Source organism: Anas acuta, chromosome 3, assembly GCF_963932015.1.
Source record: "Anas acuta chromosome 3, bAnaAcu1.1, whole genome shotgun sequence".
Lineage (NCBI taxonomy): Eukaryota > Metazoa > Chordata > Aves > Anseriformes > Anatidae > Anas > Anas acuta.
This window is the reverse complement of record NC_088981.1, coordinates 114,926,538-114,954,220: the sequence shown is the minus strand read 5'-3', so window position 1 is coordinate 114,954,220 and position 27,683 is coordinate 114,926,538. Positions and strand designations below refer to the sequence as shown.

The window sequence follows — 27,683 nt, the reverse complement described above, 5'->3', positions numbered from 1 at the left end:
AGGAGCATCCACCTCTGGCCATGGTCAGATACAGGATGCTGGATGAACCTTAGGTCATATCAGCACAGCTGGATATAAAGCATATATAGACGTAATGATATTCATTGACTAATGAGGGGCTCCAAAATAAGCAAGTCCAGAAAGGATTAGAGAAATTTATGAGGAAGAGGTCAGCTGGGGCCTGTTAAACCCAGCCGTGTGGATGCAGTCAGCGGGCCCCCAGCTAATCTCCTCTCCAAATGCTGCCTGCCCAGGCAGGGTTTCCACACCTACCTATGCAGCAGGTTTTCTGACGTTGAGAGCAAGTTCCGAATGCAGCAAACGGCGGTGGGCAGGCTTTCGGTTGGAAGCAGAAACCGTGGTAGCGAACACAACGTAAGGTGTCCTTGGGCAAGCCGAGACCTACGGGAAGAACGGCATTCCCAGTTGTGCTGCAGGATCAGTCCATTTCCCATGGTCTTCCTCCAGCTGAAACCCCATGGACCCCTATTAGGGGTCTGATACAAATACCCCAAAAGCACAAGACAGATTCTCCAAAATTTCTGAGAAGCCTCGTGGTCCTCACAGGACTCCAAGGAAGGCCTTTGTACAACCAGAGAAAAAGATAGCTGTTGTTTCGGATCATATCCTGACCTTGATCATATCCTATCCCTTAGTGGGTAGCCCTTAGTTCTGGGACTGCAGTGCTACAGGTTGGTCATGGAGGGGACAGCAAGGTGCTTGTATACCCTGAGATGTACCTACACCTTACACAACACCCAGTGTTGGGATCTGGTCCAGTTACAAGGGACAGCAGATTTGCCCAGTTCCTTCCTTTATTTTTTTTATTTTTTTTTTTTTTTTGAAAGCTTTACCCTAAGAAGGGGGAATTTCCTTAAATATGAAGAAAAGTTAGGCTAAAAGCAGAATCAGTAAATGAATTGGTGCAACAGAAGGGCTGAGGAAGGGGAGCCAGGATATTCACAGAGCCAACGCAAACTTCTCTGGTGTAGTTCAACCTGAGTAATACAAGGTAATGCTTCTATCCCTTTCCTACAGTACATAAAGGAGAGGACTTGTGACCCTGGGTTATGAAGAGACAGATCATTTCCGTGGTGCCTTCTTCCAGCAGTGCCACCAAACGCCATAAAGAAACTTCAAGGAGTTTTGAAAAGCCAGCAACCCCGTTGTGGTTTAACCCGTGCCTTCCATCAGAAAATTCTGGTTCGGTATCTGGTCACTTTGACTTCATCTTTCCCTTCAGTTCCAGGACTAAGAAATAGGGAACATCTCTAAAAGGAGCAGCAACAAGACTCTGACCTCATAAATGCAGACCCCACCTGGGTCTTGCCCCTTACCTGGAGCAGCCTGGAAGAGGAAGAGGAGAACAGCCACGAGGCAGGAGAAGATCTTCATGGTAGAAGGTCCCAGCTGCAGGGGACAGGACCACAGCACCAGCAGTGTGGAGCAGGGCAGGAGGGAGCACTCCAGCTTTATAGGGCTGTGGGAACAGAGCTGGCTGTCCAGGGACCTTGGCAGTGGTGAGGGTAGAAGGCAGGCCACGGAGCCACAAGTACAGCTTGACCGCTGCACGCTGCTAAACCCGAACAATGGCAGAGGGGCACAAAAGCAAGCCGAGAGGTAGCTACACCTCCCATAGATTAAGACACCGAGATGTAAGCACATACATACAGTTGTGTAAGCACTATTTAATATTCTCCTAGTCTCCTAACTCATTCAGGACATCTTGGACCCTTTCCTTGAAACAACAGCGGTGGTTGCCTTGCACCCTCCCTGGTTTATCTTGGAAATCCTGGAAAATCAAGACGAGCAGAGCAATCTGAAGATGTGAAAAATGGTGAAATGCACAAGAAAGTGAAGATCTTGACAGATAATCATGTCTCCTGGATCCTGTGCTTCCTCATTTTGCTCTCAGACACCTTGGAAAACACCCAGATGGTGAATTAACCTATCCAGGTCAAGCCAGCACACTTCACAGGGCACTTCCCATCTCCACTCTTGTTTCATTTGGAGCAAGCGATGAACTCCAGCAGAATGAAGAAGAACTGAGAAGAACTTACACTTCAGACGTAGAGCAGCAGGTCAGTAAGGCAAGCTGCAGATTACTTAAGGTTCAGGGGTTTACACTTGGATTCAGCCTGGAAGTGTTGAGCATCATATGGAAAACATATGTCAGTCAGAATGCACCAACCTTTCTTGGCAAAGCTTGTTTGGTTTTATGATGCATTTAGGTGAAATCATGCAGAAAATGGCAAATAGTCTTCCCAGGGAGGAGTCAGCGTGTACCACTGTTCTCCCAGGTGTTGCTTCCTCATGCCCAGAGCAAGATGTTAGAGCAGCCTGCAATTAGCTGGCTTGGTTTGTGGTCTGGCTACCAGGACTTCATTTTCTGGAACTTGCTGTATTGTTAAAAACAGAATTTTGCTACTTACAGAGCAAAATCTTGACGTGTTGGAGGTGGTTAGCACCGCAGGGTGCTGTAGCTGTTGCTGAAGCTGTTCAACCAGAGCATGCTCGTGCTGGTCCCTTCCCCAGCACCCAGTGCTTTAGGGATGCCCATAAGCCAGAAGCAGGTGTTTGCCCACTGACTGCTCCAAGGTGTCCTGAGGAAATGCTTTGTCACTTTTCTGTTGACAAATTAAATGTTGTGGGTTTTGTTTTGTTTTGTTTTATTTTATTTTGGTTTAGTTTGGTGTGGTTTATTTTATAAAACAGTGCCACCTACTTGAGCCTGTTCCTGCACGTGATATTTATGGATGTTGTTCTGACCCAGCGGCCTCACTGTCAACAATAGCAGCCTTCCCCTCCGTTAATGTGCATTGTTCTCTGCCTTTCTGGCTTCTTTCTTAGCTTTTCAGTTCAGATTCGCAGGCGCCATTGGATCTCCTGGGCAGCCATGTGGCAGGAGGTCTGTCTGGGTCCCTTGCAGAGAGAAATGGATGAAACAAGGCACTGATGGGGAAATGTCAGCTGTCTTGGATTCTAGTGGAAGGGAACATCTCAGCTCTCAGACAAGATCCAACATTGTATTTCATCAGGCTGGAACTGGAATCCAGACTTCCAGTTCTGCAAACTTATTTTTAAAATTGGGGAAAAAAAAAAAAAGTCAATGTTCTGCTTAGTTAAGGAATAGAAGCATTTACCTTTTATTTTATTTATTTTATTTTATTTTTTATTTTATTTTATTTTATTTTATTTTATTTTATTTTATTTTATTTTATTTTATTTTATTTTATTTTATTTTATATTTTATTTTATTTTATTTTATTTATTTTACTTTACTTTTTTTTTTTTTTTTTACTTTTTTCTTTTTTTTTCCCATGGGAAATGAAGGAGAAATACAATACCTCAAGCATGTTGATCATCTGCTAGAAGAGGAGTGCTTTTCTAATGATCTAACATTCTAACATTCAAAATCCTTCTCTATCACTTCCACCCATTGCACGTGAATGTGCTCACTGTCAGGCTATAAGCTTTTGTACGATCATGATCCCCTTCAAATTATGACCATAATTTTTATCCTGGGGGAAAAAAAAATCCTCTTTGGATTTGGCAATTTTGGTAAATATTTGGAAAAATAAGCTGAATTTCCAGCCTGGCCTGGGGAAGGATGCTCGTTCACTGAGCAAAAAAGCATCTCCTGCCTGGATCTGCGGCTGGTGGAGCCCATGAGCTAGCTCATGGCTCCCTCTTGTGGGAGGCTTGAGTGGGAAGAGATGGAAAAGGTCCTGGGTAGGGCTTGATCAGGCTGACGGGCAGCTGCACGCCTCCTGCCGTCTGTGTTGCTAATTTAGAGGAAACATCTGATGATCGTTAATAGGTCTGGAGAGCAGGAAAGAGATTTGGTTTCAGACACCGAGCTTGGTGGAGTGAGTTCCCCACGTTCAGGACAAATATACAACTAGAATCTGAACTCGTTATAGCTTTATATAACTTTATATAGCATACAATTTCATAAAACCATGTAACTACAGTAATAATGGGAGATATGCTGCTCAGTGCACAGGTAGACACCTTCCTTGCAGGCTCATTCAGATGTCTAAGGCAGTATCCCACCCCAGCAGATGTTCCCCTAGCACTTCGTGCCTTGCCAATCAATGATACCTTTCACAGTCGGAAATGGTCACCACATGATGCCAGTTACTTCATTTAAAAACAAATCTCATTTTCAAAAACTCAGATAGAAAGGGTTTCAGACAGCGTTTTGCTCAGATTTATTTTTTTTCATATAAGAGCATTTCCATGTAGACTTGTACCCTACCATTTGGACGAGATCCTGGAGGTCTTTTCCAACCCTAATGATTCTAGGATTAGCCCAGGTGAGAATGCTGGGATTTGCTCCCCCACAATTATCCGCTAATAGAAATACAATAAAATTCAGCAGCGGTCTTTTCCTCCAAAATAATATTCTTTATCTACTGCATTTATACACAGTACATATAGACTGTGGACAAGAAACTCATTGACTGTACAAGTCAAGCAAACTGCTTTAAGCATAGTTAGATAACTATATCCTTTGTAGAAAATTTATGTCTATTGAACTATCACTTAAAACATTCCAGTAAATTTGGGGTTAATTTTTATTTGCTTTTATGACCTTTCTCTCATTATTTTATCTTCATCCATCAAGGATTTACTGAAAGAGTTCATTCTTAATAGCTGTGATAAATACTGCACTGCATCAAAACTTTTACACTCAAATGGTTTATTTTCTTTAGAAAGAAAAATAAATACTAGTAGCTGTGTCAGAGATTTCATTTGAATGGTGTTAGCATGAGTTCTTGGCAAGTAAGAACTGACTGCAAACATGTCAGAATTTGTGACATTAGGCTGAAGGCAGAGTGAAGGGAAATGATGAAAGTGGTGCCAAATAAAGATGGGTTGGACAGGAAACACCACACTTTGAAAGAGGAAAGGTATGGGGTTTGGAAAGACAGAAGTGCTGCTGCCCTGCCTCTATCCAGTCTCGAAGGAGGTTCAGATGAAACAGGACTTATGAAAAGGATGTTGCACTTGCTATTTTTGAGAAAAATGCCTGATGACTTTCTGATAGAAAAAGGTCATATTGTTGGCAGAAGACAAGACAAAGAAAGGGAGTGAGGTAGAGCCAAGGCAAAGCCCAGGTTGGGTTCCCCACCACTTCCAGAGGAACACCAGGACAGCTGGATCCCCACCACTTCCACCACGGCAAGGTCATGGGCATGATATTAGGTCAAAACAGGCAAGAGTCAGCCTTGCAGTCTCCTGACCCCAGCCAGGTGTTGTCCATGGCACCACCAGGTCACTCTGCCCATGGTCACCTCAGGGAGGACACCGGCACCACCCCAACCTCATGATGAGCCAGGGAGCCCCAGCCCAGCGCCCTGACCTCGTGGCGCAAGGGCAGCGCGTCTGACTCCAGATCAGAAGGTTGTGTGTTCGAATCACATCGGGGTCAGCCCTGGGCAACGCTCCTCACCCTCTCTATTGCCTCCGCTTTTAGGGATGCCTGCTTGGCACAGGGGGACGTCTCCCCTAACTCCTGGGCAACCCGTGCTGGCCTGGCAGAGCAGCGTGGGGCAGCACTGGCAGGGCCGGGCACTTCTGAGGGGCTGAGGGCACTGTCCCCAAGGAGGGCAGTGGGAGAAGTGGTTTTATCCCAGTGCCTCCTCTTCACCAGGATTAAGGGGGAGGATGTGGGGAGCTCTAGGCTTTACCTCAGAGACTCCATGAACAGCGTGGGGTCCCAAAAACTGTGTCCACACGCAGTAAGGGTGTAAAGACAACTACGAAGAGTCCACAAGGATCTCCTAAGGGCAGACCCATCCTGGCCAATGTGGCAGGTTTCTTTGAGAGGTGACTTCTGTAGCAGACAGGAGGGGACAGGGGAACCTGCATTCTCTTCACCTCTCACAGGATGGTCCCACAACGACACAGCCTTGAAGCAGAACCATGAGGTGTCCAGACAGGGTCATGGACAGCAGCTGGGTGCCCAGCAGACATTCTGCCCTGCTTGGGGTGATGCTGAGGGACTTGGTGACGGGCACCGAGGGGGTTTTACACCATGAGGGACATGGGCGGCCCAGAGGGGGCACAGGGCTGGCAAAGGGCTGGGGCCAGTGGCGCAATGGACAACGCGCCTGACTACGGATCAGGAGACTGCAGGTTCGACTCCTGCCTGGCTCGGCACTTTTACTCTGCTCGTGGTCCCCCTGCTCCATCCATCAGGGTCTTTCTCCTGCTGCCTCTCGTCCAGCCTCATAGGCTTCTTCTCTGCAGGGTGTTGTTAATCCCTGTGATAGGGGCTTCAAAAAGCATTCATTAGGGGAAAGTTCAAAGAGGTGCAGAAAAATAGGGGAAAACATGAAGGTAGACTCAAGGCACAGACACAATGCTCCAAAATGGTCTCAGAAGTGCTGTAAGGGATCAATAACACCTCATCTTGACCTGGGGGCACTGCCTTTAACTGCCCAGCCCAGCATGGATTTCAGAGGTGAAGGGACATGCCGCTGGCTCCTGTCCAAGTGGTTCTTCACCAGGACCCCACAAGTCCAGGGTTTTCGGACAGCCACCCAGCCTGCAGTACTGCATGGCATTGTCCCATTCCATGTGCAGGGCATTGCGTTTACCTTTGCTGAACTCCTTCACCCTGTCCAGGTCACTGTGAATGACAGTCGTCCCCGTTGGTGTCAGTCATGAGCTCATCCCACCCCATTCCTGAGTACGTCAGTGAAGATATTCAACAGCATCAGTGTCAGCATCCCACACTCCCAGAAAGTCACCTTTCTAGGCCTTAAGTGTCCTGAGGAGTGGTGGTTCTTGAAGCAGGTCACACACTCACAGTTTTGACACAATAAGTTACAAGATGATGCTCCCATGATACTGATGCCAGAGAGATGGGCAAAAAAGCCTGAAGGAGGAAGGACCTCAGGAGCAGAGCTGCCCCCTTGCACCTCCAGGGCAGCCAGGCCTTCTCAGGGCGAGCCAGGCAGGAGTCGAACCTGCAGTCTCCTGATCCGTAGTCAGGCGCGTTGTCCATTGCGCCACTGGCCCTTGCCCCCAGCCCAAATTGGGCCCCCACCGTGCTTGCTGCACCACCTGGGTGTGTTGGTGGTGGGTGGAGGGAATTGGGGTCACTGCTCTTAACATCCCATTCCAACATGGAGTTGGCCTTCAGAGGTGAAAGGACACACTGCTGGCTCCTGTCCAAGTGGTTCTTCTCCAGGACCAGGGATTTCAGTCACCCAGCCTGCAGTACTGCATGGCATTGTCCCATCTCACTCCCTGACCATAACCCCTCAAACACAACGTCTCACCCTGTTTTCCAGGCTCCTCTTGCCCACAGTTACTCATCAGCCTTCAGCTAGCTTTCACTCAGCAGTGCTCAGTAGGGGCCAACTGGCTCTCCCTGAGCCCCATCCCATCCCCAGCCCCCTGCAGAGCCCCTGCAGAGATGGGGGTCCCAGGACCCCAGCAAGACCAGGGCCAGTGGCGCAATGGATAACGCGCCTGACTACGGATCAGGAGACTGCAGGTTCGACTCCTGCCTGGCTCGGCATTTTCCTTTTCTCCATATCCTGGCCGTGATGATGGTGACAGGCACTGCTTTCTCCTTCGTGGTCTGCCTTCTCCTGGCTTTTCTCTCTTTTCTCTGGGCTTCTCCCCCACGACAAGAACAAGGGTAGAAAATGCAATGAAAATAAAAGGTTTGTGGGTTGAGATAAGGACAGGGATATCACTCATGGATTACCATCCCAAGCAAAACAGATTCAGCACAAGGGAGATTAATGTAATTTAGTACTTACTGCTAACAGACTGGAGCAGTGAGAACTAAAAGCAAACTTTTAGGAGGACTCAGCACAGACACCACAACAGGATGGATGCTGCCCTTACCCTCAGAGGGGGGTAAGGCAAGGCCGTCATGAATGGGGATGGAAGTAACCAGGAGGTGAGGTCTTCCCAGTTCCCTCCAGTCTCCAACAGGCAGTGCAGAAAAGACGGTGGGGGCCCAATTTGAGCTGGGAGCAAGGGCCAGTGGCGCAATGGACAACGCGCCTGACTACGGATCAGGAGACTGCAGGTTCGACTCCTGCCTGGCTCGCCCTGAGAAGGCCTGGCTGTCCTGGAGGTGCAATGGGACAGCTCTGCTCCTGAGGTCCTTCAGGCTTTTTGCCCATCTCTCTGGTGTTGGTACCATGGGAGCATCATCTTGTAACTTATCATGTCAAAGCTGTAAGTGCCATGTGCTTACAGAGCAACCACTCCTCAGGGCACTTTAGGCCAGGCAAAGTGATTTGCTGGGACTGTGGGATGACAGAATTTCTGCTGAGGTCTCTGAGTCTCTGTTTTCATCATGAGCTCCACTTTCCCACTGAGCACCGCTGAGCAAAAAATAGCTGAAGGCTAACGAGTAACTGTGGGCAAGGGGTGAGGGCTCTGATATGCTTGGGTGCTTGCATCCAGACCTGGTGGTACAAGGGCAGCACACTGGCACCCAGGTGAGGCTGGTGGCTAAGTCACACCAGGTTTGAACTTGGGGTGTCCCTGTTGGCAGGTGGCCTCCCCGTGCTCCTCGTGGGTCCCATCGGTGCTGCAAGCAGGACTTGGCAAGGTGCTGACAAATGCAGCAAGTCTAAGGTGATCTGGAAAGGCAGATGGGGGCTGGAGCATGTCATCTACCAGAACAAAGTGTGTGCTGCGTCAGTTCAGCCTGAAGGGGAAGAGTTAAGGAGGGATCTTCATTTTACTGTGGGATTTGTTGTGGTGTCCCTTGGGCCCAGCTCTTCTCCTTTTGGGATGCCCAGCTCTGCCATAAGGGCCTGCAGGGCAGAAGGCCACCACGTTGCTCTTACCCTGCAGAGAAGAAGCCCACAAGGCCGGACGAGAGGCAGCAGGAGAAAGACCCTGATGGATGGAGCAGGGGGACCACGAGCAGAGTAAAAGTGCCGAGCCAGGCAGGAGTCGAACCTGCAGTCTCCTGATCCGTAGTCAGGCGCGTTGTCCATTGCGCCACTGGCCCTGGCCCTTCACCAGCCCTGTGCCCCCTCTGGGCCGCCCATGTCCCTCATGGTGTAAAACCCCCTCGGTGCCCGTCACCAAGTCCCTCAGCATCACCCCAAGCAGGGCAGAATGTCTGCTGGGCACCCAGCTGCTGTCCATGACCCTGTCTGGACACCTCATGGTTCTGCTTCAAGGCTGTGCCGTTGTGGGGCCATCCTGTGAGAGGTGAAGAGAATGCAGGTTCCCCTGTCCCCTCCTGCCTGCTGCAGAAGTCACCTCTCAAAGAAACCTGCCACGTTGGCCAGGATGGGTCTGGTCTGCCCTTGCGGACTCTTCATAGCTGTCTTTACACCCTTGTTGCATGTGGACATGTTTTTTGGGCCCCCACACTGTTCATGGAGTCTCTGAGGTAAAGCTGAGCAGTCCAGAGCCCCCCACATCCTCCCCTGCAATCTTGGTGAAGAGGAGGCACTGGGTTTCATCCCACTGCCCAGCCACCTCTCCCCGCTGCCCTCAGGGACATCGCCCTCCTGGGCTAAGCAGGCGTCCCTAAAAGCGGAGGCAATAGAGAGGGTGAGGAGCGTTGCCCAGGGCTGACCCCGATGTGATTCGAACACACAACCTTCTGATCTGGAGTCAGACGCGCTGCCCTTGCGCCACGAGGTCAGGGTGCTGGGCTGGGGCTCCCTGGCTCATCATGAGGCTGGGGCAGTGCCGGTGTCCTCCCTGAGGTGACCACGGGCACGGTGCCCGAGCATCCCTTTGAAAAGCTGCCCCTACCTCTCTGATAGGTCTTCCACCCTCCTGAGAAATCCCAATTGCTGGAGGACATTTGCACGGGAATCAATATGAGGGCTCTGAGCCAGGTGGCTGCGCACAGAGCTCCCAGGAGCTGTGGGGTGGGCTGAGTCCAGGGTCACCTGGCTTTGATGCCGCCTTCCACCCTATTTGGTGTATGCGAGAAGAGATTTTGGTGTTACAAGATCCTGTCGTGCTGATCAGTTGGTCTGGGACAGCCTTTTTTGGGGCAGCAGCAGAGCTACCCCACTGGGTCTGCAGGAGACACCACATTTCTCCTGGGAGAGGCCCTACAGGGATGCTCTGGGCAGTGGTCGTGTCATATTCTCATCTCCTTCCTCATTTAAAGCCCTCCTTCCAGGTTTAACAGATCAGCTGGCAATGATGCTCCCACTCCTTTATCAGATCAAAAATCCTCTTCCCTAAAGGAGCATCCTTTGGCCATAAAACCAGATGCATAGGATGAGGTTTGAGGGGGACACCCCTCATCCCTGACCTCGTGGCGCAATGGTAGCGCGTCTGACTCCAGATCAGAAGGCTGTGTGTTCAAATCACACCGGGGTCAGCCTGTCCCACTGCGGTGGGGTGGTGATTTGGGATGGGCATCCCACAGACAGCTTGTTTTGCCCTCCTGGTCCATATCCCACAGCCCTGGTGGAGGGCAGCAAATGAGCTGTGGCAGAGGTCTGTCCTTGCTGGCCAGGTGTTAGGAAGTATTTGGGTAGCTTCAGCCTTCCCTCAACCTATATCTGTTGGACATCCCAGCCGTGGTGCTGTGTCTCAGCACTGCTTCTCCTGGCCCTGATAACCCTCCACAAGGACAAGTGCATTTGCCTCCAGATGAGGGCATTTACAAAAAGAATTACAGAATCACAGAATCATTAAGGTTGGAAAAGCCCTCCAAGATCATCTGGTCCAACCATCCCCCTACCACCAATGTCACCCACTAAACCATGTCCCTAAGCACCACATCCAACCTTTCCTTGAATACCCCCAAGCCCAGCATGCAGACTCCTGATCCTTGGCAGGACATGTTAACATTGCAGCACTGGCATTTGTGGCCTTGACACCTTATAGGAATCTGACTTGTGGCTACAATTTGTATTTTTTGCCTCCCATCTTTTCAGTGAAAAAAACAACTCTCTCTGTTTCACCCCGTATGTCAGGTGTCCAAGTCCCCCACCACCTTGGTGGCTGTCACTGGACTTGCTCCACTGTATTTTTCTTTTGATTGTGTCTTTCTGTTGACTCTGTTGAAACATTTGGCTGTGAAGAAACAAAACCTAGCTATTTTGGACTAGTCATCAGGAAGGGCAAATCTCTGCTTACTCTCCTCCTGGTCCCCCACGCACTTCTTGATGAGGTGGACAAAGGGCTGGAAAAAAAACCCTGGATAGAGGGCTAGAAAAACAGAAGATGTGAAGCTGTTGGAAAACATACCCATAGTTATAATTCATTAAAAACAGCTGAAGTCTGTTAATGGCTCATTAAAGGTGACCTTTAAAGGCATAAACAGGGAACACAATGAAAAGAGACAAAGGAGCCCTGAGACAGATAACAAAGGGTAGAGAGAAAATGAAAACAGTAAATTCCCCAGCATCCACAGCAGGTCCAGGCTGCTCTGTCTGTGCCAGGATCAGGCATTTAGCAGGAAGCGAAGTCTGACAGTTGTGTGTCCTGCACACAGAGAACATTGACCCCAAAGTCCCTGAGGACAACACAAGTGTAGGATTCACCTAACAATGTAGTCTTGAGCTCACATCCCTAATGAACTCAGGAATATTCCTGGTGTTTTGGACAGATCATAATACTGGACTAACATCTTCAAAAGTTCATATAGGCACGAAAATGCTCTTTAGCCAGGGAGGAAGATCAACCAAGGCAATCTGGCAGATGGGTTGTCCCAAAAAGGCATTATGAGTTAGCCCTGGTAGGCAGCGAAACACCACACAGCCATTCACTCACTTCCCTACTGCCCCCAAAGGGTGGAAGAAGAGGAAAGAAAGAGTAAAAACAAGAAAAAATGTGGATTGAGATAAAAAAAAATGTTTAATAAGTGAATAAAGAGTGGAAGAAGAGAGAAAGACAATGGAGTGAAGCAAGACGATCACTCATTGCTGTAGACTGATGCCCAGCTAGTTCCTGAGCAAAAGATGGCTATTCCCTAAGCCCCATTTTTTCCCATTTTATTGCTGAGCATGATGTTATATGGCATGGAAAGCCTCTTTGATTAGTTTCAGTCCTCTACCTGCTTGTGTCCCCTCTAACCTCTTGTGAACACCCCGGGGCTGCACCAAGCCTGACATTGCTTGGGAATCCCATCCACAGGCAAAAGACACATGAATCTGATGAAACAAGGATGGCAAGCTCCTTCTGAGTGTCTCCACTGTTCCTATCCCTGTGCCAAAAACCTGGAGTGTGCACCCTCCTGTGACTCCCATTCTCATTTTTCTGATGAACCTGGACCTGAAGGCCCCCTGCTCCATGTCCCAAAGCTATCGGTGTGTCACCGATGGGTTGGGTGAGAATTTCTTGGTGGCTGCCCTGCAGATGTCGCTACCTCACTGCTCTTTTATGTCCCTGGCTCTTCCAAGAACAAATGAGCAAGGAAAACACACAAAGGCTGCGGAGATGGCACCTAGCTGTGGATGGTCTCCATATAGCTATGCCATAGAGAGAGTGGCAGAGCTGGAACCTGTACATGCAAAACCCTGTACATTCTGGCTGCTTTTAAGACTTTTTAAAGTCTTTGTTTAAAAAATAAAAGTGATCTGAGTCCCTGTTTAAGCAAGAGCTGGTTGGTGATGATGCTTAATCAAGGGGATGGTTTATCAAGCAGGAGAACTTGGGGTCTCCCATGCAAGAAAAGGAATTATTGGTTACTTAATAACTTAATTATTAAATAATATTAAGGCTCTTTGAATTTTCTAGCTAAAGCTCTCTGTCTTGAATGAACAAGGAAATCTTTAAGGCAATATCTGATGGGAAAGTGTGAGGTGAAAAAGCTTACGAATATTCTATAAAAATGTAAACCCTTGTACCAAATGCTGTTTCAGGTTAAATCTTCATTTTCCAATGCAAATCCAGTTCTCAGAAAATCATGATCATTCCTACTGAGGTTTGCTATTACAAAACAGTTTGTTCTAAATATTGATATTCAACGAGCTTGGCCGGAGTTGTATGTGAAGCCTGCGAGCACAAGTCCAACTTTCCTGACTTGGGACCCCTGCTTCCAGTACTAGATTGGGTTCAGCTCTGGATTTTCTTTGTCTGGCAAAAATGATAGCATAGAAACTTGAAATAGGCAGCAAGGATTTTTTACACTTGTATAAGTATCTGTGCCACTTTTTTGTCAAGGGGCTATTCTCACTTCCATCATGACCCCATAACTGCACTGGAAGTTGAAGTTTCATTTTCATTTCCCTCTGCTCTGTTGACTGAAGACACACGTTTGAGTTGAGGGCAAGGTCAAATCTCCCTGTTGGCGGTCAAGGTCTGGTCAATTTTGTTGTGCTGGACCTCTTCAAGGACAAAGATCCTCCTGATTTCGGATGGAGGCCAACTCCTGGGAATAGTGTCACTAAAAGCTTCTAAAGCCTCTTCTTTCCTTAGCATCTGAATACTGATGGAGAAGCAATGGAGGAGTGATCCAAATCCCAAGCTTTGGGTCTCTCGCTTTCCCTGAACAGGCCAAATAAAATACTGGTTTAAGTCTCATACTTTGCAGTAAGCTCAGTTGGGAAGGTGAAGAGCTGGTTGCCACATTCAGCTCTGGGGATGAAGATGTTCCAAACAATGCTTTCCTGTATGTTTTTGTTTGTCCCCTGCTCACAGTGCCCCAAGATTTCCAAGTTTCTCTGCCCATTTGATAACAGGCATATTCACAAGGACTTCTGTTTCCATGATGAGTTATTGGAATAGCCATAGACCAAAGCATTCAACACAACATTCACCCAGCCACCACTGGTCATAGGGATGATGCATTCAGCTGAATTTCTGGATTGATGATGATTTTGCAGCCCTAGCTGCTCAGAAATACCTGCCTTGTTTTCCATGGATTTCCAAAATGACCAGCCAAAATGACAAAGAAATTCTTTTTAATTTCAGAAGCTTTCTATTTATTATTTTCTCAGATGCTCTTTCTTGCATTATTATGCTCACCTGAAAGAGGTGTTCAGAAAACAAATTCAGAATTACCAGCTCAGGAGCAAGGAGCCTTCATTCAGCTGGCAGGAAGGAGATGTCCATGGACCTCACCAATGTGTGAAGGAAAGCAGAAGACTATTCAAATACTTCCTTACCACCTTTCCCAGCATGCTGGGTAGGGAACAGAAGATATCAGAGCCATCGTCAGTGAAGCATTAAAGTAAACAGGAGAAAAGATGATGCACATGGTAGATCCAGATCTGAGCAAGAGCAAAGGCAGTTCAGAGGACTTTGCCTTGCCGGTCCCACCTGAGGAGCAGTGATCTGTGGGGCTGTGAAGAGGCATTGCATTATTTTTTTTTTTCTGTAAGAGACGTTTTTTTTTCATTAATTTTCCTGTAATTCCATACCAGAGCCAAACACCTACGCGTGCTCTTTGTACCAATGCCCACGAAGCTGTGTGCAGTGCCCCTCTGAAGGGGCAGAGATGAGGGTGGGTGAAACCGTGCCTTACCAGCAAAGATGTGGGCGTGCAAGCTGCACGGGGGGGCTCTTGAGCAATGCAGTCCTGCCTGCTGCTAGCAAACCCTGGCCTTCCAAAGGTCATCCATCGCCTGCTGGCGTCTGGGCTCATTACCCAGGAGGAATCCCATCCTAGGCGGGGGGTTGAGGTGCTGCTGAAGGCTTGGTTTCTCAGCAAAGTCATGCTCAGGGGAGTGTGTCATGCTCATGGCCATGGGTGGCTTTGCAGAGACCTTTAAGTGCCCCTCTTAGCTACCATGGTGATGGGGCTGAGTCCCTGCAAATGGTCTCGAGTGTTTTGACAACTTCAGGAGATGAAAATCAGGTTGGTTTGGCCCATGGGAGGAAGCAGGAGCAGGGAGAAAAAGAGAGGGCAAAGTGGTGGGGAAGCAGCATCCATGGATGGGGAGATGAAGGAAGGAAGGAGGCAGAGAGCAGATTTCCACAGCACTCCCAGAGGCTGATAGATGCTGATCTGTGTCTATCTCCAGGAGATATGTAAGGGACAGAGCCAGCAGATATCAAGGAAATGGTTAGGGTCCTGTTCCCAACCTCTAAGAAATAGCATAGTCCTATACTGAGTTATTTTCAACCCACAAAGTGTACATTCCCAGCAAGAAAGTGACTGAAACTAGCTGCAGTGCCAGAAAACCCTCCCCAGGTCAGCACTCGCTGCTTATCCCCTGACCACAGCCATCCCCATGTGTCCATCTCTGCACTTCCAGGGCACGTAGAGGCATAATGCAACCAGCAGCAGGGGTAAAATCCCTCTCTGCTTCACCTGGGCTACAGCTTTACACAGAAAGATCTTAAGACAGCATTTGAGAAGCACACATTTTGGTGATGAAGGCACAAGGATGGAGGGCTTGGTCCCCAGGCAGGTGTTCCCCTTTCTGTTCCTGTCCCCAGCAGATGCAGGCCCTCTGGAGAGGGGAAAGCAAACGCTGCATCCAGCCCCCGTGCACCTTGTGCAATGCACTGATTTGTTAATTGGGCATTGATTATGCACCTGATCACGTCATGGGTTGCATAACCACGGTTTGCCTCTGACATTGACCTCAGGAGATGGGAGCTGCTTTCCAGGGGGCTAGAAATGAAGTAACCAGGTAAAGTGAAGTGCATAGCTACTTCATCTAAGGAAGTCCTTCATGTGGCTTGTTTTCTTTGTTCCTTGAGGGATTATACTTCAAGGCAGCTTTTCTAAATCCATGGATTTGTTGTCTGTAAGATTGGTAATGATCCTTCACCGTGCCAAAGAAGGGAGGCAGAGACCTGAGACACTTGACTTCCAGCATGGGATTTAGATGCCTCTCACAAGCACCTCATCAGTGATTTTTTCTTTCATGACGGTGGCACCCAAGCAGAGACAGGCACGGAGAGGGTGCGCAACTGCATAATTTAATCAGGATGCCAATCTGCATGAAAGATAGTTAATTAATCCCAAATAAAGCACAGGAAATAATTCTAGCAGCTAAACGAAGAGGTGTTGCAGACAGCTGAGCTATGGGTAGGAGGAAGGGAGGTGGCTGCTGGAGCAGCTTGTTAAAACTCTGTAAACTCTTTATATATAAATAAAGAGTCAATATAATTAGTAGCACAAAATATAATTAGTAGCACATACAGATTGGAAAACTAATTATACAGGTAAGCAGAACCTTTTTCTAGGTCCTGAGATCCTATGGTGTGGTGTGGCCATAGTATCGTGCACCTGCCTTAGCTGCCAAAACAAGGTTACCACATCAGACTGCCTGCTGGAACGGCTCCTAGCCCAGACCTATCACTGAAACAGCCCAGGAATTTTTGGCAGAGAGCTAGCAGAGGTCAAAACTGTCAGGGCTGTTCCAATAATTTAATATTACGGATGATCAGGTTTCAGTGCTCATGTCCTGACACTATTTAATCTGATAGTGCAGACACAGACAGGTCAGCTGAATCACTGTCCAGGCTCCACTGACTGTATTAGCCACACCTCAGCAGATTATAATGAGGTTTTGGACATGGCAGACACAACAGGCTTGTCTATTACCCACCAAAATAACCACACGTGCAGGTGAAGGTCGATGCCATGCTGACCTATCTGATATACGTGACTCTGATTCTTGTGGCTACAGCATTAGCAGCTTCCTCCCTAACTAGAGATCCTATGGATTTTCTTTTTGATGACAATGGTGCAAAAATGAGCAGAAATCCTCCTGGTAGACCAGAGGAGCAGTCCTTTGGTGCTGCATGGAGAGAAGAATTTAGACACCACTCACTGCCTAATGAAAATGCTGCTGGTGTTTCATTTTCTAGTCAAATGCACACTAATTCTTAACATTAATATTTTTGGGCTACTTCTTACAATACCATCCACACAGGATCCTCAGCGCCTCCAGGAATCTCCCTTTTGCACAGACTTTAGGAGCGCAGAGGACATTGCATTCACCATGCCAAATTTCAGCACCAACATGTACATGTCTATTTGACTGACTCACTGTAGGGGTTGCAACATGAGGATGTATGCAACGGGGATCAAAGCAAACAAGGGTAGCCAGGCTGCTAATAGGTAATAATTGACCAGGTTGCCAGACCTCAGCACGTCAGCGTCCTTGAACCTTACGTGCACAGGTGGCTTCCAGCCTCTTCTGCCCACCTCAGATCTGTGCCTTTTCGATGATGCTAGGAAGTCTCTCACCCATCGGGATTATCTATTTTCTCTTTGCTATGCTTTTCTTCCTCTAGAAAGTTTAAGGAATTTCTCTAATAGAGGACCATTCCCAGGGTCTTTGCTCTGAGCCTTACAGAATTATAAAATCACAGAATGGTTTGGGTTGGCAGGGACCTTAAACCCTGCCTTGTTCCAGCCCCCTGCCATGGGCACGACCCCTGCCCCAAGCTCAGGCTGCCCCCAGCCCCATCCAGTCTGACCTTGGGCACTGCCAGGGATGGGGATGAGGAATATGCCCCCATCTATCCACGTGAAGTGGCATAAAACACTTTACTGATAAGTTATACATGGGAGTATTTTGCTCAAGAGCTAAGTGTATCGAGCAGAGTGTTTATACTAATATGGACGAAGCTACAGCAGACCTCATGTCCTCATTCTCATCATTCCCTTAGCAAGATGGTCCCAAAAGGCACCTCATGCGATGGGGAGTTAATAAATGGACATGGCAGTGGTCATAATGATACATGGATTTGCAGACTGGTCGGTGTGATCTACTCCTTCCCCTATCTGTGTGTTATATGCCTACGTGTGAAGGGATGTAGATCCCTGTAAAGGCATCCAGGTAGAGATGCAGAGTGAAAATCTCTTACCACCCTGCACCTGAGGTCACCTACACTGCCAGAAAGAGAGCTGTCAATTTGAGTAACAATAATGTCCTAAAAGACTGTAAAAGTAGAACAATCAGCTACAAAAGTAGGGAAAACTCAGTGTGTTGGTTGAAATTGCCCTATGTGCACATAGCGATGGTGATGAGAGGAACACAGGATCTCAGTCAATGTTCTTTTATAATTTTTTTTCTAAGTCTTGGAAGCTTCAAAGGTCAAAAAGAACAAAGCATTATCAAAATGCGTTAATTTATTTCACTTTTGACCAATGGACTATGAAGCACTACAAATGTAAATCACTCTGCATGTACTGTAAGGATTTGTGCCATAATTAGGAATGTAAGGAGAATACTGAAATGTGTGTTAGCATAAACTTGGTGTTAGTAGGATGCAAGTATATGCTTTTCTAAATAATCACATGCCTGTGTGGTTTTAAATACATACTCATAGTTAAATTGGCAAAATCAAGACTTATCATTGCCCAGATGCATGTACCTCTTTATCAATAACCTCTCCCAAAAGCACAATGGTTCTTAGACCCTAAAAAACCCCCATCCCAACATTTTACTAGTCATTAGCTTCTAAGCTGTGCTTGAGAGGAAACATTGATGAAAAAAGCAACCAACACTGTATACAGTGCTTGTTATGAACTACGTTTATCTGGAGGTATTTTGTCAACCAAGGAAGGAAGAAAAGAAAAATACCTGCCTTGCAGAAGGGGGGAAAATCTACTTGGTCACTCTGTGTGAGACTTTATCAGGACAAGATGATGTTTGCAAGGGCTGTTCCCGCCCAACAATTCAGATTTTACTTGCAATGATATCTCTGGAAAGCTGTGCTGCCAGGGCAAAATTCAGCAAAATTGGATTGAACCTAAATATCCATCCATACCTTATGGATTTACAAACTTAAACCTATCTGTAAATGGAGCAAAATAGAGAGAGCACCCGTCTGAGATATTGCTCCCTTAATGAGCATCCAGAGATCTCCATCTGAGGATGCACCAAGTCCTTTTCACTTAACTGCTGGAGCAGAGGTGAAGGAGCTTCTGCTGGGTTAATCTGACCATCTTGCTGATCTCAAAGGCAAAACTAAATGTCTTCAGAGTATTGCATTTCTTCCCTTTCTCTCATTAGTTACCGATATTTTCATCAAATTCTTTATGTCCTACTTGTGTTGCATTATTCCTGCATAAGATTTTAAGTGAAGTCCCTTCGAATTATTTGCCTAGGCTGATTCCTCTGGGGCAGGCACCTCCTGGAGCTCCTAGCTCCTGTTGGGAAGTTAAAGTTCAACAGAGATCTCTGCAGGGCTCCTTGCTGGCCCTGACTGCCGCAGGGCATAGCTCCGCTCTCACAGCATCGTGTCCCAGCCCCAGGTCCCTGCTGCATGAATGGTTCTGCTCTTCGGGTGTTTTATACAGGTTTGGCCTGGTTTTAAGCAACCAGTTTGCACCTGTCTTTGTTTTTGCTAGGTGCCAAAGTGGTGGAATTTTCCTCCTGAATGACATTCGCAGGCTGTGCCTGTGCTGGCGAGGCTTAAAATGGTGCTCGCTTTCCTGGAGCGCTGCTTTCCTTCTGCAAGAAATAAGGATTTTCGGCTAGATCCATGAATATTCTGGCAATTTGCACCCCTGAGATTTTAAGCATTTGACTCTGTAATAGATTTAGCTTGTTCCACAGGTGGGAAATGGTGCAGCCCTGAAAGCAAGAGGAGCGTGTTCAAATGCTGCACGTGGCAGCAAAGAGTTGTCACCACCTTCCCCACTGCCACGTTCTGATTTTGTCTGCAGGGAACTTGACTCATCCCTAACGTGAACCCCCATCCCTAACATAAACCTCACAACGCTGTCAGCCCCTCCAAATGCAAGACAGATGGGGAAAAACCCACATTGCAACAGGTCTTCCCCATTAAAAATAAATAAATAAAAATAAAAGTGGGTGTGGGATTTTGCTGGTTTCTTCGTGTTTATGTTGCAGGCCAGGTGTCTGTGTCTCAGCTGTTATCACAGGGTGTCCTTCACCAACTGAGAGCTCACTGGAAGAGAAAAAACAGGAGTGGCAAAGCTCAGACCCCTGCTCTCCTCTCCATTAGAAACGTGGAGATCTGGAGGGTTGCTGGCCAAAAAGGGCTAATATTCAAGGCAGTGGTATGCAAAAAGAACATTCTGGGGTATTTGGCAGTTCCTGGTGATTAGATTTGATGGCCAAAAGAGCAAAATCAGTGTTTACTTATTGCTCTTCTCTGTGTTTGCAGGTAACTCACCTTGCTGCTACCCTTCTTGGCTTGCTAGTTGGCACGTAGGTTAAACGTAGGCATCAGTAATGTATTCAACATACTGATCCTTCTTAGAACAAACGTGCCATTAACTTCCACTTAAATCTAATAAATGAAGCAATAAGGAAGAAAACCGCTGAAGCAGAATGCCAGAAGTAGGAACTGAAGGAACGCCTGGGCTTTGATGGGAATTAACCTATTCATGCGTGACGGTGTATGGACAAGGGGTAGGGGCTGTGGCTGCAAAGCTGCTGTGGTAGTTTGGCATCTCCAAGCCCAGGATTTCATGAAGAAGCTTCAGCGCTTTGATCCCCTAAATGATGTTTCTCAAAAAATTCACAGTCCCTGGGATCAGGCTCTGAGGTGAAGCCCAAGATCTTTCACGTCTGAGCTTTCTGTCTGCCCGTTTCACCAAAACTCAGCATTTTAAAAGTCAGTGTCAGATCTGCACCTCTCATACGGCAAACTCAGCTTTGCCAGGGCTAAAGGTATGCTCTGAAAGGTCCTCCGGGAACTCAGAATCAGCCACTGGCTCCATCTGTTGCTACCATTTCACTCTGAACCTGGAAATCACCTTCCCTTCAGTCCAAGGAGAGCCAGCCCATCTGTATCAGCCATGCAGCTCTTATGGATCCAACTCATTCTCCCAACCTTTTGGGGCAATTAGAGGGGAAAAAAGAGGGGACAAATGCAAAGCACTCAAGGTGGGATATGAGTGGGAACTAGAGGAGGTAGAGACCTTTGTGTCAGCTCTCTGCAGACGCCTTGGAACTTATATAAAAGCAAAACCACATCAAAACTCAAATATTTCCCAGTGCTTTCTTCCAGTTACAGGGTTGGGGAGACAAAATGCTCCGTGACTAGCTACCAAATGACAGACCCAGAGGCAGTGCTGGGGCTGGGCTCCGGCAGCGCCTGGCTCCCAAGACACTGCACGACCCATCCCCGTGACTTCGGTGCAAACAGGTTTGCAAAAGCCGAGCGAATTGGTGCAGCCTGGTGGGGCTTGGCTGGTGGTCCCATTACACAACTGGCTGACATGGGCAGTGGAAATTCACTGCTGCAGGTTGCGACATTTTTGCTGCACATTTCGCTGCAGCCTGCGATAAGGGGGATAGCCAAACTGCTTGCCAGGAGGCTGGGCGAAGTTACTGATTGACGAAGGGCTCAGCCATCAACATTTCACAGCCTCTTCATGGGCCCTATAAATACCAGCTGCCTTCCCTCACCTCTTCCTCAGACAAACTTCATCCCTTGTCGGTCTTTGAGGAGCTTCGCACGGGCACGCAATCCACAGCCGAGCCATGAGGATCCTTTACCTGCTCTTTGCTGTTCTCTTCCTCCTCTTCCAGGCTGCTCCAGGTGAGATGCAAGCTAAATCCCACCAAGAACGAAAGGGGATGAAAGCAGAAAAGCGTGCGTAGAAGAAAAAGCAATGATGGGCAAAATGTGATGCTGTTGGGCTGGTGCCCAGCATCCCAAGAACACCTGTGCTCATCAGAGCTCTCCTCCTTAAAATGAATGATTTATTGCGTATTTATCCTTACCGTTTTAAACAAAAACCTGAGATCTTAACATCCTCCTCTTCCCACAGGTTCTGCCGATGCACCTTTTGCGGACACGGCGGCATGCAGGAGCCAGGGGAATTTCTGCCGCGCCGGGGCATGCCCACCCACATTCGCCGCCTCGGGATCGTGCCATGGGGGGCTGCTGAAATGCTGTTCCAAGTACGTGCCGCAGGGCTGAGGGGTGTCGGGGGGCATTTTCCTCCTGCCATTTCTCCTCCTGTTTCCTTGAGCAGGATGCGAGTTTCTGTGGGTCTTGCAGGGCATTTGTTTGAGAGAAATTTGGAGTTAGGGGGGGCACATATATGCGTGTTTAAGGAGATAGTTAATTTTAATGGAAAATATTTATGAGGGTAAAAGTGCAGGACAGCCAATATTTCCCATAACTCAGTATTTTTTACTTTATTTTTATTCATTCTTTTATTTTGAATTTTGATGGAAAAAAAAAAAAAAAACTTCTTAAAGGAGCTTATTAGGAAAATATCTCACAGTACTTCCACTTATCAGAGGGAAAAATATGTCCTCTATCCCTCTGTTCTTTTCATTTCCAAAATGACCTAGAAATTCAATTTGAAATACAAAAAACATCTCTCCTTCCTCCCATAATTGTGCACTTCTTAGGTGAAGATCAGTGAATTTGTGGATAGGTGGAGAAAAATTGCACGGATATTTCACTTCTTACTTTGGAGACCAGTTTCTAATAATGTCTGGAGCTTCCCTGATTTAAATCATTTTAAATATGCATTTGGGGAGTGCAGTTTAGCTTAGGATAAAACATACTCCTTGGGCATTTTAGTTATGACAGTAGTTTTGTTTAATTCATTGCCATGTGATGATCATTGTCCACTGCAGCAATTATCCCAGACTGAATTCGCTGGCAAATTAGGAAAGGTTCCTGTGTCTTTTGAGAAAATAAACAGTTAGGGACTCACATCCTTATTTTTCTGAGATTTCCAGGGTTCCTTATTCTGTTATTTACAGACATGTCAGGGTTTAAATGTCCCCAGCAACTGAGGAGAGTGCGATGAGATGGCTCCAGGGAACAGCTTCATAGCATTTGCCCAGCAGATGGAGGTCCTCAGTTGTTAGGTTAGCACAAGCTTGCTCAGACAACAGGCTCAGTGGTTTCAAGGAACCCAAGTCACACCAATATTAGGATGTGTTCACTGCCGTGACATCAGTGATAAGGAAGGAATTCACTTAGGAATTTGGGAGAATAAATGGTGCAGATGCAACCAACTAGTAGTTGGTTTTACAAAGCAATGACTTGATTCCTCTTGTCTCCATGAAAGCTTGTTCCCTTTAGGAAACATTTTCTACTGGTATCAAACAGACTTGTAAGAGCAGATGGGGGATTTCCAACCCTGAATATCTGTAAAAACATCTGTTAGTCCAGATCCAAGGAGAATTGGGGCTAGGAAAGGAACAAGACCTTCTGAGTTTGGTTTCAGCTGTAATTTTTCTGCAGAAATTCTTTCTGGGAAGAACATCCCATACGTGATATCAATGGATGCTAATGTTCAGGATTAAATATCTTAATATTAATTAATGTCTTTAATATCTCTTAAAGATCTATCATGCTGTTAGATTTACAGTTGTGTTGATTCACTACAGTGGCCAACAGGATATTCTGATATACAACATCATTATATTTTTTTTCTAGCTGAGGGTTGAACCTACTTGAAAACAAATATGTGAAATACAGGTTTGACTCAGTAGACTAAATTGTGGTGTTTAATGGCATTTGAGGTGCCCTGGAGTATTTAAAGCACATTTATAGGTCTGGCTGATACAGCACATGACCGAACCCACCCAGTACATTTATTCTGAAAGGTAATTGTAATTAGCAACTTTAGAGTCTTTTAGAGACTGAGCTTGGCTTCCACTTCAGCAAAACAACAAGAGCCTTTGTACCCTTACAGGATTTTGGCAGAGTAAGAAGAGAGGGCTGGGTCAGCGCCCTCGTACCAGCAACGTCTCCACTGCCTTGAGGAGGTGATTTTGATGGATTCCTCCTCCGTCTAAACCTGCAAATGAGCATTCCAAGAAGCTTCCAGAGGGCACGTCCTGTTAGCGCACTGCTTCTGGAGATCCAGGTGTTTCTTTGCTGAAGTCACTCCCTTTTTTTGCTTTTAATTAATACACAAGCCACTTTGGCACCTTGGCCACCTATTCCAGCCTACCTCACAGGGATGTTTGGTTGTTCAATCTGTTCAGGTTCCTGCAGCTCTTGGAGCATGTGAAGCAAAAAATATATTATTATTTTATTCACACACAAAAATAAATGTCTTCTTAAACCAATAACTATGATCTCTTATTGTTGCTCGCAGCAATTCTTTTGTTTTGTTTTGTTTTGTTTTGTTTTGTTTTTTCTTTTAATCAAGGCTTGTAGAGTCTAGCAATTTCTTTATACAGATTGTCCCATGAACTTTCATATATTCTGAAGTGGATTGGAAAAGGTGAGAGCTAAAACAGAAACCAGCTTTGATAATGGGACCAAAGTTACCAAAGTTGTTGGGAGGACAAGACTGAAAGCTGAGTGTGAAGAACTGTACAGGCATCTCTTGATAGTGGGTGGATGACAAAATGACAATCAAGAAGGTCTCATGCTGTTGCAAACATGAAATATGACTGCACAAACACAGTGATGGGGTCTGAACTATCTCTACACAGAAATGAGGTTTTGGATGATATATAAATTATTTTCAAAAACATCAGACCTGTATTCATTAGTGGTCATAAAAGAAAATTAAAGGATATTAAAGGAAAATTACTCTAAGAAGAGTAATAGGAATAAAATCACCTATTATAATGATGCCATGTATAAATACATGTTGTATCAATGAATGATGATTTTCATGAAAATCAGGTTTCTCCATCTAATATAGTTTGTATTAGGTCTAGCCAGACCTCACCGCGGCCTTTCAGTACTTACAGGGGGCTTGTAAAAAAGATGGAGAGCGAGTGTTTACACAGACTGATAGTGGTAGGGTATGGGGGAATGGCTTCAAAATAAAAGAGGGGAGGTTTAGATCAGACACTGGGAAGAAATCCTCCCTTGGGCTTTAAGGTCCCTGTAGGAAACATGATTAAACACAATAAAAAAAGTGATTAAGCACCCCGTCAGTCAGAAAAGCAAATCTCTGACAGATACCATGGCAGGAAAGATTCCTTCTTCTAAAAAGGACTCTTCTGGGAGAAAAAATGTGGCTTGGAGAATGTTACAAGGGGAGAGTTGTCCCATGCCTTTTCCCATACAGGAAGAAGGAGGTATAAAATGTAGGAGAGACTTTAAAGAAATACTCACAAGAAGCTCTGTCCCCCCAACACACACTTACACACAAAAAGAGAATCACTGCAAAAGGCTTTGTGTATGCAAAACTGACTTTTTTTTTTTTTTTTTTTTTTTTTTTTTAGCACAGTCCCCAGCAACTTTTGGCCACTGACCCAAGCAATTCCCATACATAATTCAAGGATATGTCAGACTATCCCCAGTAGATATTTTGGATATGGTTTCTCTGTGTTTTGGAAAACGCAGATTTAACCACAAGATCTACAGTGTTAGAGTACAAAACCTAGGTATTTTTTTCGTTGCATCCTCCTACAGTTACAGACTCACAATAAATTTCTTTTCTCCCCCCACGTCTAGTCATGGAAGCAAGAAGTCAATTATTTTGGAGTCAATTTCTTATGTCCCGAAAGGAGGATGGGGCAAGACAAGGCTGATTTCACCCAGGTGCATTAGAAAAAAATAAAATAAATAGGATTTTCCAGGCACTGGAGCCTACTTTTAGGCAATTTACTTGATCTCTGAATCTGGGTCAATATCCAGCTAAAGAGATTGTTCTTTACCCACAGCTGTAGCCTTTTTTGGGGGGTTGAGGTGGGTTGATGGTGGGTGGGTGGGTAGGGGAAGATATAATCGCTTTAAAAAGAACCCCAATCAGAAACACAAAGGAAATGCAGAAATCAGAAGAGGTAAAATTAACACGGAGGCTGTGCGGCTGTGTATTTCCTTCCTCTTGTCTTAACTTCCCCATCAAACAATCCTGTCTTGTTAGCCTGAAGAGGACAGGACGTCCAACTTTCCCCATTACTTTGCAAAGATACTGTACGAGACTTCTTATTCAGGAAAATAAACAAATAATTGAAATAAAAACAACCTCTTGATTTCCCCAGCTCTGGATCTGTCACGTGAGGTTAGACCCCTTCTGAATTAACATCAGCAATGGGACTGTGCTCTGTCAGTGTTAAATGATACCATAGGGCTAAATATTCCACCTATTTCTGTGGCTTATCAAACAGAAAAAGCTCAAGAACATAGCAGTATCCCATGTTTGAATCCACCTCAAGTACTTTTTCTGGTTGGAATAACCTTACAGAATATCCAACCAATCTTCAGACAACTTTATTATTTTTTTCCCCAGAACAGACTCATCTCTATTTTTAGATAAGATGGTATAAAGAAATTACAAAGTCTCCTCAGCTGCTATACAGGACCTCAGAAAGCCTCTTGTTTGACCACCTGAATGAAGGACTGGTTTTCAAAATAATGATTGTCATAGGGACTTCCCCAAAATCTGCTGATGAGTGACTTCTCCCACTCACAGCTCTCTTCCATGGTTGGAGATGCTCCCGTGGCTGATCTTGGGCAGGCACTTGGGGCAGTGGCCTGGATACCCCCACTGAGACCTGGTTTCATGCATGATCAGCCTCTACCGAGTGCTCCATGAAGGGGAACGAACACCCTGTCCCTTCCGCCCACAGCCACCTCCTCTGTGTCTGCCTGTGTCCGTGCCTCCTGCTGACATTTCTTCCTTGCCCCTTGCTTTGGGATGGGGAAACTCAGCTTGCTGACTGCTTTTTATTTACTCCTAGGCTGTAAAAGATTTTGTCTAAACTGATTTTGCCCGTCTGCTCTGGTAGATTAGTTGCCCATCAGTTGTGATTAAAAGCAGAGGCTATTTCAGGTCTGGAGACATTTACACTCCCTTGTCCTACCGCTCAGAAAACAGACTAAAAGTGGAAAATTCCCAAGATAAAAATAAAAACAACAAACCTACCAAGTTCCTGAAGGAATGGCGAGTCAAAAGGATGAAGTTACTTTTTCTGGGTGATGATTTTGCCTTTTTTCACAAGGGCAGGTCCTGTGCATACTCCCCCACCTGCTCCTTCACTACCAGGTCAAATATTAACCCTAATGCACACCTCGGGAACGACAGCTTCCCATCAGTAGCAGCCCCACTGCCTTCCCTTTGTGCTGGGGGCTGCTTGCCAGCACCTTCCCCTGGTGCCAAGGAGAAGGAAGAAGCAAGGCACCTCGCCCAAAATCCCTTTCCCTGTCCTGAGCCAATTTTGGGGGGGCTGTTATGGCCCTGGTGTACCTACCTCCCAGTGGAGGAGCCAGTGGTGAGGAAGATGGAGCTGTTCCCCCTTTCCTTCCTTCTCCTGATGTGTTTTTTGGGGGTCCAAAAAGCATTGAATAGTGTGTAACATGCCGACCCCAGCAGGGTTTGCTCAGCAGTCTCACTCCCCCAAAACCAACACCCCTGGAAAAGGTAAGAGAAAATTTATTCAAGGAGAACACAAGTCCATTTTCCTTCTCCATTAAGCCTCGTGTTTTTGCAACGTGATGGCAAGCACCTTCACCCTTGAGGTCTTGTTTTTTTGCATGCCGTGTTCTATGAACACGGACTGCACCTTTCTTTCCCTCTGTCTGGTGCTCTGCTATCAGAGATGAAGCTGTGTGTGTGTGAGAAACTTTAAGCAGTTGCACGGAGTGTTTTGTTTTGTGGGGCTGCATTTGTGCCCTAGCTCACAGAGCAGAAATCAGAGGGCTGGGCAGTGCTTTCTCAAAAAAAACACAATTTCAAGACACGGTGTGCAAGTGTTTTAACATAAAAGACCAACTCGGAGGAAAACAGAGGAGAAATAACAGGATTCCTTCCTGATCTGATTCCTGATTTCCTTCCTGAATCAAAAAAAAAAAAAAAAAAAAAAAAAGAGGTAATGCAAAGGGGGGGGCATAATTTCACTTTATGTACCTCTCATCTCCATGGATGGGACTGTGAAGGCAACAGCCCA

The 27,683-nt window shown here is 46.4% G+C and overlaps 1 protein-coding gene, 1 long non-coding RNA gene and 8 other non-coding genes across 10 annotated transcripts; 6 read left to right on the top strand and 4 right to left on the bottom strand.

Annotated features, from left to right (window-relative positions):
- Positions 1-273: 273 nt before the first annotated feature.
- Positions 274-26,762, bottom strand: LOC137854910 (uncharacterized). Its single transcript, XR_011095445.1, has 3 exons — positions 26,663-26,762; positions 1,338-3,073; positions 274-402 (listed from the first exon to the last, which is right to left on the bottom strand). It is a non-coding gene; the product is annotated as an uncharacterized lncRNA (long non-coding RNA).
- TRNAW-CCA (transfer RNA tryptophan (anticodon CCA)) lies at positions 5,366-5,437 on the top strand. Its single transcript has one exon. It is a non-coding gene; the product is annotated as a tRNA-Trp (tRNA).
- Positions 6,093-6,165, top strand: TRNAR-ACG (transfer RNA arginine (anticodon ACG)). Its single transcript has one exon. It is a non-coding gene; the product is annotated as a tRNA-Arg (tRNA).
- TRNAR-ACG (transfer RNA arginine (anticodon ACG)) lies at positions 6,960-7,032 on the bottom strand. The gene has a single exon. It is a non-coding gene; the product is annotated as a tRNA-Arg (tRNA).
- Positions 7,462-7,534, top strand: TRNAR-ACG (transfer RNA arginine (anticodon ACG)). Its single transcript has one exon. It is a non-coding gene; the product is annotated as a tRNA-Arg (tRNA).
- TRNAR-ACG (transfer RNA arginine (anticodon ACG)) lies at positions 8,008-8,080 on the top strand. Its single transcript has one exon. It is a non-coding gene; the product is annotated as a tRNA-Arg (tRNA).
- Positions 8,926-8,998, bottom strand: TRNAR-ACG (transfer RNA arginine (anticodon ACG)). The gene has a single exon. It is a non-coding gene; the product is annotated as a tRNA-Arg (tRNA).
- TRNAW-CCA (transfer RNA tryptophan (anticodon CCA)) lies at positions 9,574-9,645 on the bottom strand. The gene has a single exon. It is a non-coding gene; the product is annotated as a tRNA-Trp (tRNA).
- TRNAW-CCA (transfer RNA tryptophan (anticodon CCA)) lies at positions 10,271-10,342 on the top strand. Its single transcript has one exon. It is a non-coding gene; the product is annotated as a tRNA-Trp (tRNA).
- On the top strand, positions 21,237-23,903 carry LOC137854906 (gallinacin-10-like). Its single transcript, XM_068678878.1, has 3 exons — positions 21,237-21,396; positions 21,629-21,761; positions 23,522-23,903. The coding sequence occupies exons 1-3, from the start codon at positions 21,339-21,341 to the stop codon at positions 23,535-23,537; spliced, it is 207 nt and encodes a 68-aa protein (XP_068534979.1). The 5' UTR covers positions 21,237-21,338; the 3' UTR covers positions 23,538-23,903.
- Positions 26,763-27,683: the final 921 nt, after the last annotated feature.

Excerpts from the sequence above, each read along its gene's own strand:
- LOC137854906 (XM_068678878.1), top strand. The coding sequence starts at position 21,339 with ATGAGGATCCTTTACCTGCTCTTTGCTGTTCTCTTCCTCCTCTTCCAG. Across the intron at positions 21,397-21,628 it reads CCTCTTCCAGGCTGCTCCAG|GTTCTGCCGATGCACCTTTT; the intron begins GTGAGATGCAAG and ends CTCTTCCCACAG.